The following is a 15787-nucleotide window of genomic DNA, read 5'->3' on the forward strand; positions in this document are numbered from 1 at the left end:
ACCATGGAAACTGCCAATCATCCATGCTTTTCATAGCTCAACCAAACATCTGCCAGGGGAAACAAGTGGTACAAATAATTCATCCTGCCTACCATATTTGCATTTGGGGTCCTGGTAAACAGAGAACTAGGGGTGGGCAACCTCCACAGCAGGACGATGACCCCACTCCACTCACTTATTAGCTGGGTGACCTTTATCAAGTCCTCATAAGCCGCTCTGTGCCCCTCCTTCCCCATTTGGTAAAAGGAAGGATCAGATCAGTGATTCTCAATCTGCCTGGGCTGAGGGGCAACGGGAGGGCAGGAAAACCCATCCCTTAAGAGAAGCAAGCTAAAGAAGACTATGTAATTGACAGCCTATTAAGTATTATAATTTTATATTTGGAATATCATAAAATAAAACTTTCATAACTTAGACCACAAAAAAATAAATCTTGGCTATTACTCTTAGGTAGCTATTGTTTTTAAAGGAAGTACAAAGGCATCCATCCCTGGACCAGAATCTCCAGTGTCTGTGAGGTTTCGAGTATGATTGTCAATAAGGAATATGGGTTGTGGGGGGTGTGGTGGCACACGCCTATAATCCCAGCTACTCAGGAGGCCGAGGCAGGAGGATAGCAAGTTCAAAGCCAACCTTAGTAACTTAGTGAGGTCCTAAGCAAATTAGCAAGACCCTGTCTCTAAATATAAAATGGAAAGGGCTGGGGTGTGACTCGGTGGCTAAACGCCCCCGGTTCAATCTCTAGTATGGGGGGGAAAAAAAGAAAGAAAGAGAGAGAGAGAGAAGAAGAAGGAATATGGGTTTTAAAGGCAATAAGTTGAAGGGGCTGGAAGTGTGGCTCAGGGGTGGACAGCTTTCCTGGCATGCATGAGGCCCTGGGTTTTATCCCCAGTACCACAAAAGAGAGTTGCTGGACTAGCTGGTCAGAAATGTTAATCTAGCTCCAACTCTGGACTGCTGGGGGCATCCTCAAACCTCAGGCCACTGCTGATTCCTGTCTGGAAGAAGTGTTGGAAAGGAGGTTTGATACCCCTGTCCCAAACTCAGATCAGGCATCCTTTCCTGTAACAGGACTCGGGGCTTTCAGAGGCAAAGGAGGACATGCACACTATGGGGAAATCAGGGCCCTCCTGGGGTGCCCAAGGACACCCTGAGATAACAGCCTCTGGAGAGTGACCAGCCAATAAGTCACACAGCCCCTGTCCCTGCTAACCTGGCATAGTCGTCCCCTGGCCAGGACTCTCCGTCAGGCCCCAGGGAACATCCCCAGGGGAGTGAATATGTGCTCAACTCGTGCATGGGAAGGGAGGGGCTGGAAAAGAGCTAGAAAATACTGTCAGATGTGGACTTTTCTCCTTCCTTCTCTTTCCCCTTTCCTCTTCTGCCCATTCAAGAGGAAACTGACCTAGATTTGACGGCCTTGAGGAAGTTGTGCAGCAGAGAAGAGTCAGGATCCATCTGCAGTATTCTGATTTGTTTCTTCAAAGCCTGGGTTCTGAGGAGGTTTTCAAGGATTGAAGAAGTAGACAAGAACCAGGCAAATGGCTGGGATAACATGGGGGACACGAACAGGAACTACCACATGGTATATGGCACTCAGTCAAAAAATTTCCAGGATCCCTTGCTCAAAAGTGATTAAAAAAAAAAAAAAAATAGGAACAGCAAAGCAGTAGACCAAGCATGGGGCCCTTTTCTGCATGAGGCCCAGTATGACTGTATTAGCCGGGTTCCCATGTAGCTGTCCCTGGGCAGGGAAACAGAAGCACACAGGTTCTGGAGCAATGGGGACTTGGTACCTAACCCCTGGCACCACTGGTGGGAATTCAGCAAAGCCTCAGAAAGGATAGTCTTGCCAGACCATAGGGTTTCTAAGGTCAGCAGATGTCCGTTTCCCCGAAGTGGTGCAGAGGCAGCCTAAAACTGAAGGCCCTGCACACAGAACAATGGGAGCACCTGGCTCTGTACACAGATGGAGAAGAGCCAGAGAGCCCGACATCCCCTGGTGCTGTGTAAGACCCCAAGACCCTGGAATTGATGCAAGCAGGACAGGGCCAGGAGGAGGGATCATGAACCACTGGAATTAGTTTTAAGTCATCCTGGCAGGACAAAGGCTTAGAGTCGCTATTTCCAGCAAACGTGGGTTTGTAGACCAGGATTCTATCTGTCACTATTGAGCCCTGATTTCAGGCTCATTTTCATGAACAAGAAATATCAAGCAACAATCCAAGTGAGAAATGAAGCTTGGACCAGACTTGTCAGATGGCAGAAATGAAGAGAAGAAGAGAGAATCCACTGATACTTAGGAGGTAAAATTGACAGAACTTGTAGAATAATGGGAGAAAGAGAGAAGAATCACAAATAACTCCCCTTACTCTCATGAACAATTGACTGCAGAGAGACACCATTCACCAAGACCAGGAGCAGAGCCAGGTAAAGAGCCATTTGGAGGCAGGTGGGATGGTTTGGTTCTGAACTTCTTGGGTCCAAGATACCCAAAGAAGATGTCACATATAATAAATAATGAGTAAATCAGGGGAACATGAATAAATAATGAGAACTGAATAATGTCACATGTAATAAGTAATGAATAAATAATGGGAACTTTCAAGGAGAAGTCTATGCTCGAGTTGTGAATGAGGGAGTCATCAGCTTTGGGGCTGATCACTGAATAGTGGTCAGGGATTGGATTCCAAGGAAAACAGTAGAAAAAGAAAAGAATGGATCTTAGTAGCTTAAAGAACCCCATCATTTAATGGGTAGGCAGAAGAGGATGAGCTCACACAGGTGGTAGAGTAGAAAAGGCAAGGCAAGAGAAAGGAGGAAGAGGCGGATTGCTGCTCAGAGCTTAAATAAAGCAAGAAATCAAGAATGCCCTCTTCTCAGCAAAGGAAACAATAAGGTGAAGAGAGAGCCTACAGAATGGGAGAAAATCTTTACCACACGCACCTCAGAGATATATATATATATATATATATATATATATATATATATATATATATATATAAAAAGATATATATTCAGGATATATAAAGAACTCAAAAAACTTAACACCAAAAAACAAATAACCCAATCAGTAAATGGGCTAAGAAACTGAACAGACACTTCACAGAAGAAGAAATACAATCGATCGGTGACTGCGCCAGAGCTACAGGCGGTTGCCAGAGGAGAAGCCGCGCGGCGAGCTGTTTGGACTCAGAACGACGCTTCTGAACCCCGGGGCCTGCCCTGAGGACGAGGAGGAGGAAGAGGAGCGCTGCCGCTTGGATTCGGGTGACTACACCAGAGCTACAGGCAGTTGCCAGAGAAGGGGCTGCGTGGCGAGCTGTTTGAACTCAGACCACTTCTGAACCCCGGGGCCTGCCCGGAGGAGTAGGACGAGGAGGAGGAGGAGCGCGGCGGGTCCTTTGGACTCGCAGTGACTGCATTAGCGCTCCAGGCGGCTGCTCAGAGGAGAAGGCGAGTGGTGAGTTGTTTGGACTTAAAGTGACAGCTCCTGAACACGGGGGGCTGCCTGGAGGAGAAGCGTGGTGGGACGCTTGGTCTTGAGTGGCCGCACCAGAGCTCCGGGCGGTTGCCCAGAGGAACCGTGCAGCGGGTCACGTGGATTCAGAGCCACTCAGAGGGACTGCTCCTGAACACCCGGGGGGTTATCTGGAGAAGGAGGAGGAACGGGGAGGGTCACTTCGACTCGGAGTGATTGATTGCCCCGGGCTACGGGTGGTTGGTGGGAGGAGGAGGCACGAAGTGAGTTTCTTGGACTCCTAGTGACCGCACCGGAATACTGGGCGGCTGTCTGGAGGAAGAAGCCTGTGGTGGGTCTCTGGGACTCAGAGCGATTGTTCGGGGCCACAGGTGGCTGCTCAGAGGAGGGGCCACACAGCCAGGCGTTTAGGTGCAGAGCAGGGTCCCAGGATCTAGGAGGCTTCTGGGTGGAAGAGCCGCACAGAGACAGGCTTAGGGCGGAGCGAAGGTTCCAGGCCTGTGGGCAAATTCTCTGAGGAGGGGCAGCCTAAGGAGATTCATCTGCGAAGGGTGAGGCTCCCAGGCCCAGGAGGTAGGGCCGGGCCCCTGGGAACTTTGCAGAGGAAGGCAGCCCAGCCCAGACGGTAGCTGTAAATTGAGGGGAACCTCTAGGAGGGAACTGACCAGCGAGACCTCCCCACCGGGTGAGTCTTCCCTGCTGGGTGAGGTTTCCCCACAAGGACGATAAACCAGAGACTCAGGCCCAAACAGGCCTTGCCTCAGCCCGCAGCCTAGGTCCCCTTTGGATGACCATTGGTTAACAAGTGGAGGCACCTCTGCCCACTAGCAGGGATTATACCCCACCTGAAGGCCACCACTCCTAGAGAGGCAGCTTCCTTGTGGAGCACCACATTATCAACTTCCTCCATGACTTCAGCCTACTGAAGGCTAAGGGGGGATATATATAGAAATCTTCAGGGACATTGTAAGTCAATAGAGGAAATCTGCAATATCTCAGCGGTCCACTGATACCTGAACAATATGAGAAAACAAGGAAAGAAAATGCTGCAAACAAATCTAGATGCTACATCAATAAAACCCAATGACAGCATGGCAGAAGAAATGACAGAAAAGGAGTTCAGAATGTACATAATTAAAATGATCAGAGAAGCAAACGATGAGATGAAAGAGCAATGCACGCACTGAATGATGAGATGAAAGAGCAAATGCAGGCATTGAATGATCGCACCAATCGACAATTAAAAGAGCAAATACAGGAAGCAAAAGATCATTTCAATAAAGAGTTAGAGATATTGAAAAAAAAACAAACAGAAATCCTTGACATGAAGGAAACAATAAACCAAATTAAGAACTCCATAGAAAGCATATCCAATAGGATAGAACACCTGGAAGACAGAACCTCAGACATTGAAGACAAAATATTTAACCTTGAAAACAAAGTTGAACAAACAGAGAAGATGGTAAGAGATCATGAACAGAATCTACAAGAACTATGGGATATCATGAAAAGGCCAAATTTAAGAATTATTGGGATTGAGGAAGGCCTAGAGAAACAAGCCAAAGGAATGAACAATTTATTCAATGAAATAATATCAGAAAATTTCCCAAATCTGAAGAATGAAATGGAAAATCAAGTTCAAGAGGCTTATAGGACTCCAAATATACAAAATTACAACAGACCCACACCAAGGCACATTATAATGAAAATACCTAACATACAAAATAAAGACAGAATTTTAAAGGCTGTGAGAGAAAAGAACCAAATTACATTCAGGGGGAAACCAATACGCATATCAGCAGATTTTTCAATCCAGACCCTAAAAGCTAGAAGGGCCTGGAACAACATTTTTCAAGCCCTGAAAGAAAATGGATGCCAACCAAGAATCTTATACCCAGCAAAACTTACCTTCAAATTTGACGATGAAATAAAATCCTTCCATGATAAACAAAAGCTAAAAGAATTTACAAAAAGAAAGCCAGCATTACAGAACATTATCAACAAAATATTCCATGAGGAAGAGATGAAAAACAAAGAAGCAAATCAGCAAAGGGAGGAATTATCCTAAAGGAATTGTCAAATAAAGGAGGAAACAAGTTGTGTCAAACAAATAAATAAACAAAATTTTAAAAATGAACCAAATGACCGGGAAACCAAATCATTTCTCTATAATAACCCTGAATGTTAATGGCCTGAATTCATCAATCAAAAGACATAGACTGGCAGACTGGATTAAAAAGAAAGATCCAACAATATGTTGCCTGCAAGAGACTCACCTCATAGAAAAAGATACCCATAGACTAAAGGTGAAAGGATGGGGAAAAACATACCATGCACATGGACTCAGCAAAAAAGCTGGGGTATCCATCCTCATTTCCGATAATGTGGACTTCAAGCCAAAGTTAGTCAGAAGGGATAAAGAAGGTCATTTCATACTGCTTAAGGGAAGCATAAATCAGCAAGATATAACAATCATAAACATCTATGCCCCAAACAGTGGCTCATCTATGTATGTCAAACAAATCCTTCTCAATTTCAGAAACCAAATAGACCACAACACAATAATACTAGGTGATTTTAACACGCCTCTCTCACCACTGGACAGATCTTCCAGACAAAAATTGAACAAAGAAACCATAGATCTCAATAACACAATCAATAATTTAGACTTAACGGACATTTATAGAATATACCATCCAACCAAGAGTGAATACACTTTCTTCTCAGCAGCACATGGATCCTTCTCTAAAATAGACCATATATTATGCCACAAAGCTAATGTTAGCAAATACAAGAAGATAGAGACACTACCATGTATTCTATCAGATCATAATGGATTGAAGTTAGAAATAAATGAAAGAGTAAAACACAGAAACTATTCCAACATCTGGAGATTAAACAATATGCTATTATAGGATGAATGGATAACAGAAGATATTAGGAAGGAAATTAAAAAATTCTTAGAGGTAAATGAGAACAAAGAAACATCATATCAAAATCTCTGGGACACTATGAAAGCAGTACTTAGAGGGAAATTTATTTCATGGAGCGCATTTAATAAAAGAAGTAAAACTCAACAAATAAACAACCTAACACTACAGCTCAAAGCCCTAGAAAAAGAAGAACAGAACAGCACCAAAAGTAGTAGAAGACAGGAAATTGTTAAACTCAGAGCTGAAATCAATGAAATTGAAACAAAAGAAACAATACAAAAAATTGACAAAATAAATAGTTGGTTCTTCGAAAAAATAAACAAAATTGATAAACCTTTAGCCACACTAACAAAGAGAAGACGAGAGAAAACCCAAATCACTAAAATTCGGAATGAACAAGGAAATATCACAACAGACAGGATTGAAATACAAAACATAATTAGAAGCTATTTTGAAAATCTATACTCCAACAAAATAGAAAATTTCGAAGACATCAACAGGTTTCTAGAGACATATGAATTGCCTAAACTGAACGAGGAGGACATAAACAATTTAAATAGACCAATTTCAAGTACTGAAATAGAAGAAGTCATCAAAAGCCTACCAACAAAGAAAAGTCCGGGACCAGATGGGTTCTCAGCCGAGTTCTACAAAACCTTTAAAGAAGAGCTCATTCCAATACTTCTCAAAGTATTCCATAAAATAGAAGAGGAGGGAACCCCCCCAAACTCATTCTATGAAGCCAATATCACACTGATACCTAAACCAGACAGAGACTCATCAAGGAAAGAAAATTTCAGACCAATATCCTTAATGAACATCGACGCAAAAATTCTCAACAAAATTTTAGCAAATCGCATACAAAAACATATTAAAAAGATAGTGCACCATGATCAAGTGGGTTTCATCCCAGGGATGCAAGGTTGGTTCAACATCAGGAAATCAATAAACGTAATTCACCATATTAATAGACTTAAAGTCAAGAATCACATGATTATTTCAATAGATGCAGAAAAAGCATTTGATAAAATACAGCACCCCTTCATACTCAAAACACTAGAAAAAATAGGGATAGTGGGAACATTCCTTAACATTGTAAAGGCCATTTATGCTAAGCCCATGGCTAATATCATTCTAAATGGTGAAAAACTGAAAGCATTTCCCCTAAAAACTGGAACAAGGCAGGGATGCCCTCTTTCACCACTTCTATTCAACATCGTTTTTGAGACTCTGGCCAGAGCAATTAGACAAACCAAAGAAATTAAAGGGATACGAATTGGAAAAGAAGAACTCAAACTATCCCTGTTCGCTGATGACATGATTATATATTTAGAGGAACCTGGAAATTCCACCAGAAAACTCTTAGAACTCATAAGTGATTTCAGTAAAGTAGCAGGTTACAAGATCAATGCCCATAAATCCAACGCATTTTTATACATAAGTGATGAATCTTCAGAAAGAGAAATTAGGAAAACTACCCCATTCACAATAGCCTCGAAAAAAATAAAATACTTGGGACTCAATCTCACAAAAGAGGTGAAAGACCTCTACAATGAGAACTATACAACACTAAAGAAAGAAATTAAAGAACACCTTAGAAGATGGAAAGATCTTCCATGTTCTTGGATAGGAAGAATTAATATTGTCAAAATGGCCATACTACCTAAAGTGCTATACAAATTCAATGCAATTCCAATTAAAATCCCAATGACGTACCTTACAGAAATAGAGCAAGCAATTATGAAATTCATCTGGAAGAATAAGAAACCCAGAATAGCTAAAGCAATCCTTAGCAGGAAGAGTGAAACAGGGGGTATTGCAATACCAGATCTTCAACTCTACTACAAAGCAATAGTAACAAAAACGGCATGGTATTGGTACCAAAATAGAAAGGTAGATCAATGGTACAGAATAGAGGACACGGACACAAACCCAAATAAATACAATTTTCTCATACTAGACAAAGGGGCCAAAAATATGCAATGGAGAAAAGATAGCCTCTTCAACAAATGGTGCTGGGAGAATTGGAAATCCATATGCAACAGAATGAAACTAAACCCGTATCTCTCACCATGCACGAAACTAAACTCAAAATGGATTAAGGACCTCGGAATCAGACCAGAGACCCTGCAGATTATAGAAGAAAAAGTAGGTCCAAATCTTCACCTTGTTGGTCTAGGACCAGACTTCCTTAACAGGACTCCCATAGCACAAGAAATAAAAGCTAGAATCAACCACTGGGATAGATTCAAACTAAAAAGCTTTCTCTCAGCAAAGGAAACTATCAGCAATGCGAAGAAAGAGCCTACAGAGTGGGAGAATATCTTTGCCAATCATACTTCAGATAGAGCGCTAATCTCCAGAATCTATAAAGAACTCAAAAATCTCTACTCCAAGAATTCAAATAATCCAGTCAACAAATGGGCTAAGGAAATGAATAGACACTTCACAGAAGAAGATCTACAAGCAATCCACAAACATATGGAAAAATGCTCAACATCTCTAGTAATAAGAGAAATGCAAATCAAAACCACCCTAAGATTCCATCTCACCCCAATTAGAATGGCGATTATCAAGAATACGAGCAACAACAGGTGTTGGCGAGGATGTGGGGAGAAAGGTACACTCATACACTGCTGGTGGGGCTGCAAATTAGTGCAGCCACTATGGAAAGCAGTGTGGAGATTCCTTAGAAAACTTGGAATGGACCCTCCATTTGACCCAGCTATCCCACTCCTTGGCCTATACCCAAAGGACTTAAAATCTGCATACTACAGAGATACAGCCACATCAATGTTCATAGCTGCTCAGTTCACAATAGCCAGACTGTGGAACCAACCTAGATGCCCTTCAATTGATGAGTGGATAAAGAAACTGTGGTATATATATACAATGGAATATTACTCAGCCATAAAGAATGATAAAATTATGGCATTTGCAGGCAAATGGATGAAATTGGAGAATATCATGCTAAGTGAGATAAGCCAATCTCAAAAAGCGAAAGGACGAATGATATCACTAATAAGTGGAGGATGACACATAATGGGGGGGAGGGAAGGGTTAGTGTTAGGGTTAGGGAGGGGGGCAAGTATGGAGGAAGGAACTACTGTACAGAGGGTAAAGAGGGGTGGGAGGGGTGGGGGGGAAGGGAAAAAATAACAGAATGAATCAAACAACATTACTGTATGTAAATTTATGATTACACAAATGGTATGCCTTTACGCCATGTACAAACAGAGAAACAACATGTATCCCATTTGTTTACAATAAAAAAAAATGAAACCATTAAAAAAAAAAAAAAAAAGAAAGAAATACAATCGATCAACCAACATATGAAAGGATGTTCATCATCTCTTGCAATTAGAGAAATGCAATTCAAAACTAAGATTTCATCTAGAAATCTTAGTCAGAATAGCAATTATCAAGAATAAAAGTAAAAATAAGTTTTGGCAAGGATGTGGAGAAAAAGGAACACTCATACATTGCTGGTGGGACTACAGATTAATGCAACCATTATGGAAAGCAGAATGGGGATTCCTCAGAAAACTTGGAATGGACCCACCATTTGACCCAGCTATCCCACTCCTTGGTTTATACCCAAAGGACTTAAAATCAGCATACTACAGTGACACAGCCACATCAATGTTTATAGCAGCTCAATTCACAATAGCTAAACTATGGAACCAACCTAGATGTCCTTCAGCAGATGAATGGATAAAGAAAATGTGGTACATATACACAATGGAATATTACTCAGCCTTAAAGAAGAATGAAATTATAGCATTTGTTGGTAAACAGATGGAGTTGGAGAATATCATGCTAAGTGAAATAAGCTAATCCCCAAAAACCGAAGGCCAAATGTTTTCTCTGATAAGGGGATACTGATTCATAGTGGGGGGTAGCAGGTAGGGAAGAATAAAGGAACTTTGGATTATGCAGAGGGGAGTGAGGAGAGGGGTGGGGCAGTGGGGATGGCAAGGATGGTAAAATTAGATAGACATTATTACACTATATACATATGATTATCCTTCTGGTGTGACTCATCACCATATACAGCTAAAGGAATGAGAAGTTATGCTCCATTTGTGTACAATGTGCCAAAATGCATTCTACTGTCATGTATAAGCAATTAGAACAAATTTTTTTTTTTTTTTTTTTTTTTTTGCGATGCTGGGGATCGAACCCAGGGTCTTGTGTTTGCGTGGCAAGTGCTCTACCAACTGAGCTATCTCCCCAGCCCCCAAATTTTTAAAATTCTATAAAAATGCTCACTGGAGATTCTAACATGGAAGTCAATGACAACTTTGGAAAGACCCATCTCATCGGAGAGACAGACTTGAAATTCCAAAAGGAGAGAGTGAAAGAGTTGATCAGGGGGTAGGAAAATGGGAGACAGGCTATGCAAAGGGGAGGAAAGGGGCTGTTGCTAAAGGGAGAAGTGGAATTCAGGAAAGGTGATCAAAGTTGTCATTTTCATTTTACATCTTTATTGAGGTATAACTAACATGCGATACACTGCATACATGATTTTGTGTGTGTGTGGCACTGGGGATTGAACCCACGGGTGCTCTACCAATAAACTTCATTCCAACCCTTTTCTTTTCTTTTTTTTTTTTTTTTGTTTTGAGATAGGGTCTTGCTAGGTTGCCCTGACTGGCCTTGAACTTGTGATCCTCCTGCCTCAGACTCCTGAGTGGCTGGGAATATAGGCGTGCACCATTATTCAGGTGCGTATGTTTTAAGTGTAACAATTTGAAAAGCTTTGACATATGGGTATACCTTGAAACCATTATCTAATCAGGAACACATTTTTCGTCCTCTGAAATTTCCTCCTGCCCCTTAATAACCCTTCTCTCTTATTCCTAAACCTCATTCCCAGACACCTACTGATTTGCTTGCTGTCACTAAAGTTTGCATTTTTCTAGAATTTTATTATCTAATTTTATTTTTTTAGGTGCTTTTGGGGGCATCTGACTTCTTTCACTCAGCATAATTGTTCTGGACTCCATATTCGTTGTGTGTGTCAGTGATTCATTCCTTTTTACTGTTGAGCAGTGTCCTGCTATATGGCTGTACCAAGATTTGTCTAACCGTTCATCTGTTGGTAAGTATCCAAGCTGTTCCCATTTGGGGACTATTACAAATTGAACTACTTTGAACTTTCACACACCAGTCTCTGTATGAACACAGGCTCTCAGTTCTCTGTAGTACATAAGCAGGAGTGGCATGCAGGGTGTGTGCCTAATTGTTAAGAAACTGTCACTGGTTTCCAAAGTGGTAGCACCACTTTACATCCTGTGAGTGGTGTGTGAGGGTTCCAGTTTCTCCACATTTTTTACATTTGTACTCTCTTTTTCACCTGAGATATTCGAGTAGCTGCTTCTCTCTCTACCCCTATCCTATCTGGGGAAAGGATAATGAGCAGGGACGTGGCATACGTAGGAAGGCAGAGGGAGATGGCGGAAGACAAGGAGACAACAGCAGCCCGTTCCAGGTCACAACACTACCTAGACCAGGAGGGACATGCTCTGCTGAGTCTGTGCCCTGGGGACAAGCCCAGTCCCTAGTGAACCTATCTCCAGTGGGTCACCTGTCAATGTTAGCTTACTGCCTCCCCCTCAGAAGGTGCTGCAGGGCCACTGAAGAGCAGGAAAGCAGGGAACAGTAGGGTAAAGAAACTCATCCACTGCCCACGGGACCCTGGTCTGGCCTATACCCAAACCCCCTGGGAGAAGACATACAGGAGAGAAGCAGGTGGGGAGAGTTTCTAAACCAAGTATGCACTCCTTCCAGGTTAGAGGAGGGGAGCCTGTCACACTGAGGAATCCATCCTGCTCAGCCCTCAGAGAAATATATCCTTTCTGTTAATTTAGCCAAGAGATCAATATATAAATATAAGGAGGCTAAAATCATGCTGGGGCCTTCAGAAATTATGAACAAGTAAATGCTTTGTTAAAATAATAGATTCTTAGTCAAAGCTAATGCCACCTCTAAAGTTAGATATACATTCTAAGTGCATGTACAGGCAGGCCTGTTACGACACTGAATTTTGGGAACCAAGAATATATACCCCTGGTGTATGAGTGAAAAGGAACCCAAATTATAATACCTGTAGCTGCTGGGAAGAACACCCCAAACACAGTGAAAAAGGACTCCCCGGTGCTGTAATCTGGCAGAGTGTTGTTCTGTAGAAGTTCTGGTGAGTATCCAACAAAACCATGCTCTGAAATAACACAAAGGAACAGAATGAGCTGAGTGACAAGAGAGAGCGCAGACACCCCTTGGTTACAGTGGTATTGTACATAAACTTTAAGTACTAAGTAGGGTAGTGAAAGAGGAGGAGAGGAAGAGATGGGGGCAGTGAAGGTCTGACAGATCCGCCTCCCTTCCAACACCAGGGTCTACTCATGTCCGTAGATATGGGTGCAGTGACATCCTAAGTCAGAACAGTGGTTATCTCTGGGGAGGAGGAATTTTCATCTCTTGCTTCATAGACTTCATAGATAGCTGGAATATCTTTCAATGAACATATATTTATGAGTTTGCTTTTCATTGAAAAAAAATTCACTTGATGCTTACAAGTTACTTCCCTGCTCATAAAGCTCCCGTAGGTCATTATGAGCTACACAAACTCCAAATTCCTTAAGATGAATATCAAGCTCTCAGTCACCTGGTAACAGCCCACCATATCCCCTCATTCTCTGCCTTTTCATGTCCCTAACAGTCCCTCCTCCCAGGAGCATCACTCGTACCATCCTATGCCTCTGCTCAGGCCACATCCCCTGCCTTCCAGATCCTTCTCCGTGAATGTCACTATTGTGTTCATTCGTCAAGTGCAGCTCAGATGTTGCTTTACCTCACCCTGGATCCTCCCCCTCACTTGCTCTTAGTACTAAGGGCTAGAGGTGAGAAATCCAGTCCTCGGCATCTCCCAAGTCCAGCGCTGCACCCAGTGCACAGTAGGTAGGTTGCCAATAGGCAGCACATCAAAAAGAATCTTTCTCTTTAGAGCTCTTGGCTTATGGGCACATCTCACTGCCAAGCTTTCTGTTAGACTTGCCCAGAGACTACTTTATAGCAGGAACATCTCAAACATGAATTCTTTAAAGCGTTTTAAATATGTTTGCACGTTGACCTTAACAAAGTTTTTCAAGTGACTTCAATCTTACAGGCGCTTTGCTTCTTTGTCAAAGGAGGTCACTTTGAACAGCCTCTGTGAATATGCTAGCGGGCTTTGGAATTTTAAGATACAAGTCAAGTGATCTTGGCTCAGGAACACCCAGGATATTCAGCTCTGCCTTTGAATCTCATCTCTGAGAACGAGTTGGTTTGTTCTTATTGACTGAAGTCCAGGAAAGGCAATTCCTGCTCCTTTTCCCTCAGCCCCTGCAACCACAGAGGATGGATTTTCAGTCACCAGAGGGCCCTGGTCACAAAACCTCCTATGAACCTGGTCCTCCACCCATTCAGACCTTGACTGGACCTGAGCTTCCACCAGGAGAGCTCCCGCGACCCTGACCAGTCCAATGAGGTCGCCTGTGCTTCCCCAGCTTCCAAAGTCATAACTTCACTGGAAAACTATTTCCAAAAAAATAATAAAATGAAAGCTCAGTGAAGCACAAGGGACCCCAGGGAGCCCAGTCAGGACTTAAAATCATTGTCAATTGCTTTCTTTTGCCTGAATACAGAATTCGCTCTGGCATATTAAATCCCAACGTTTCTGAATGGTTTGGCATCTTCACAGCTGGTCCTCCCCTCATTAACAAAATGCAATAAGAGCTAGGTTAACTTTAGCTTATCCGCTGGCTGACCCCACCGACTAGTCTTTCTGAGGAGAAAACCAGCCCAGCCCGTCCTGGGACTCAGCTCTGTCTGAAAGTGCATCTGAGCAGAGGCTGCGCAGCTGGGCAGGCAGGCCGGCCTGCAGTACATAAACACTTCATCAGGCGCCACTCACCTCTGCAGTCCCACAGGGGCCCTGATGCAGGGGAGTATCCGATCACAGGCCTCAGGGCTTTGCCCTGCTCAGCCTGAAGGTTCAGAGGGATTTCAGACCCAAGTGTCACTGGGAAACTTTTCTACTCCAGTCCTTTCAAGATCCACAGGTTGAGAGGATGGGTTGGGGAGAGGGCCTGCATCCATTGCCCTCTCTTGCAGGGTCACCAAGAAATGCAGCTCTGACATACTCACAAGCACACACTCACACTGACACACTCACAAACATACATGGACACACAAGCACATACAGGGACACACTCACAAGGACATACTCACTCCTGCTCGCCCAACCTCTGAACTGGATCCAAGTCTAGTTCTGATGCTTACTTAGGAAATAATCTTAATTCTGAACTCGATGGACAAAGATATTTGTCAGTGTTTTACTTATGATAATGTAAAATAGGAGAAGGGTCTAAATGTCTAACTATGGGAGACTGAGGTATTTTAGATGTTTATAAAGAGATTTTTTAGTAGCAAAGAAAACTGTCCTATCTATCTTTGTAGGTTAATTTTTTTTTTTCAGTATTTTTTGTTGTTTGTTTTTGTTTTGGTGCTAGGGATTATATCCATAGCCTGGAGTAAATTAAGTGTACACTCCACCAGAGCTACATCCCGAGATGGCTTTTTAAAAATACTTGACCTGACTGTGCAAATAGGACATTCTTTGATAAATCTGAATGTATGTGGCAGTGAGTACCATCAACTCCAGTCATAGAGATAAACTCTACCTTGTTAGCGAAAATCCTGTCATTGATGTAGCACACTTCCATATAGGTTAATTAAGAAAACTGAATACCAGTTACCAAAAAAAGTTTTAATTTACACACGTAAGAAAAGTCTAGAAGGAAACATACTTAAATACTAACTGTGATTATACAAATAACTAAAGGAAATTCTTTTTCTTTCTTATTTTATTTCTACAAAATTTCCACATTTTTAAAGTTATTACTTGTTATCAAAAATAATTATCAAAACAAAACTTCTTTTAGGAAAACAAACAAAAGGGACCCTACAGCTGAAAGCCACTGTCTCCAGGAACCGTATGATACAGAACTATCTTTCTTTGGTTCCCCCTTCCTTTCAATTTGTACTCTCCCTGCCTCCCTGAATAATTTGGGTGGTTTATGAGAAAAACATAAGCAAATAGGCCAGGTGTGGTGGTGCACACCTCTAATCCCAGCAGGTCAGGAGGCTGATGCAGGAGGATCATGAGTTCAAAGCCAGCCTCAGCAATTTATGGAGATCCTGTCTTGAAATTAAAGGAAAAAAAAAAAAAAAGGACTGGAGATGTGGCTCAGTGAGTTCAATCCTGGGAAGGAAAGAAGGAAGGAAGGAAGGGAGGGAGGAGGGAGGGAGGGAGGAAGGAGAGAAAAAG

The 15787-nt window shown here is 42.4% G+C and overlaps 1 protein-coding gene across 1 annotated transcript in view; it reads right to left on the minus strand.

The window, feature by feature from the left end:
• SLC12A8 (solute carrier family 12 member 8) overlaps window positions 1-15787 on the minus strand; it is a 157014-nt gene that overhangs the window by 52573 nt on the left and 88654 nt on the right. The window contains exon 7 of the mRNA XM_079156219.1: window positions 12524-12637. Within this exon, the coding sequence (XP_079012345.1) occupies window positions 12524-12637 (114 nt within the window). The remainder of the gene's footprint in view (window positions 1-12523; window positions 12638-15787) is intronic.

Source organism: Sciurus vulgaris (assembly GCF_902686455.1).
Source record: "Sciurus vulgaris genome assembly, chromosome: 10".
NCBI classification, from domain to species: Eukaryota; Metazoa; Chordata; class Mammalia; order Rodentia; family Sciuridae; genus Sciurus; species Sciurus vulgaris.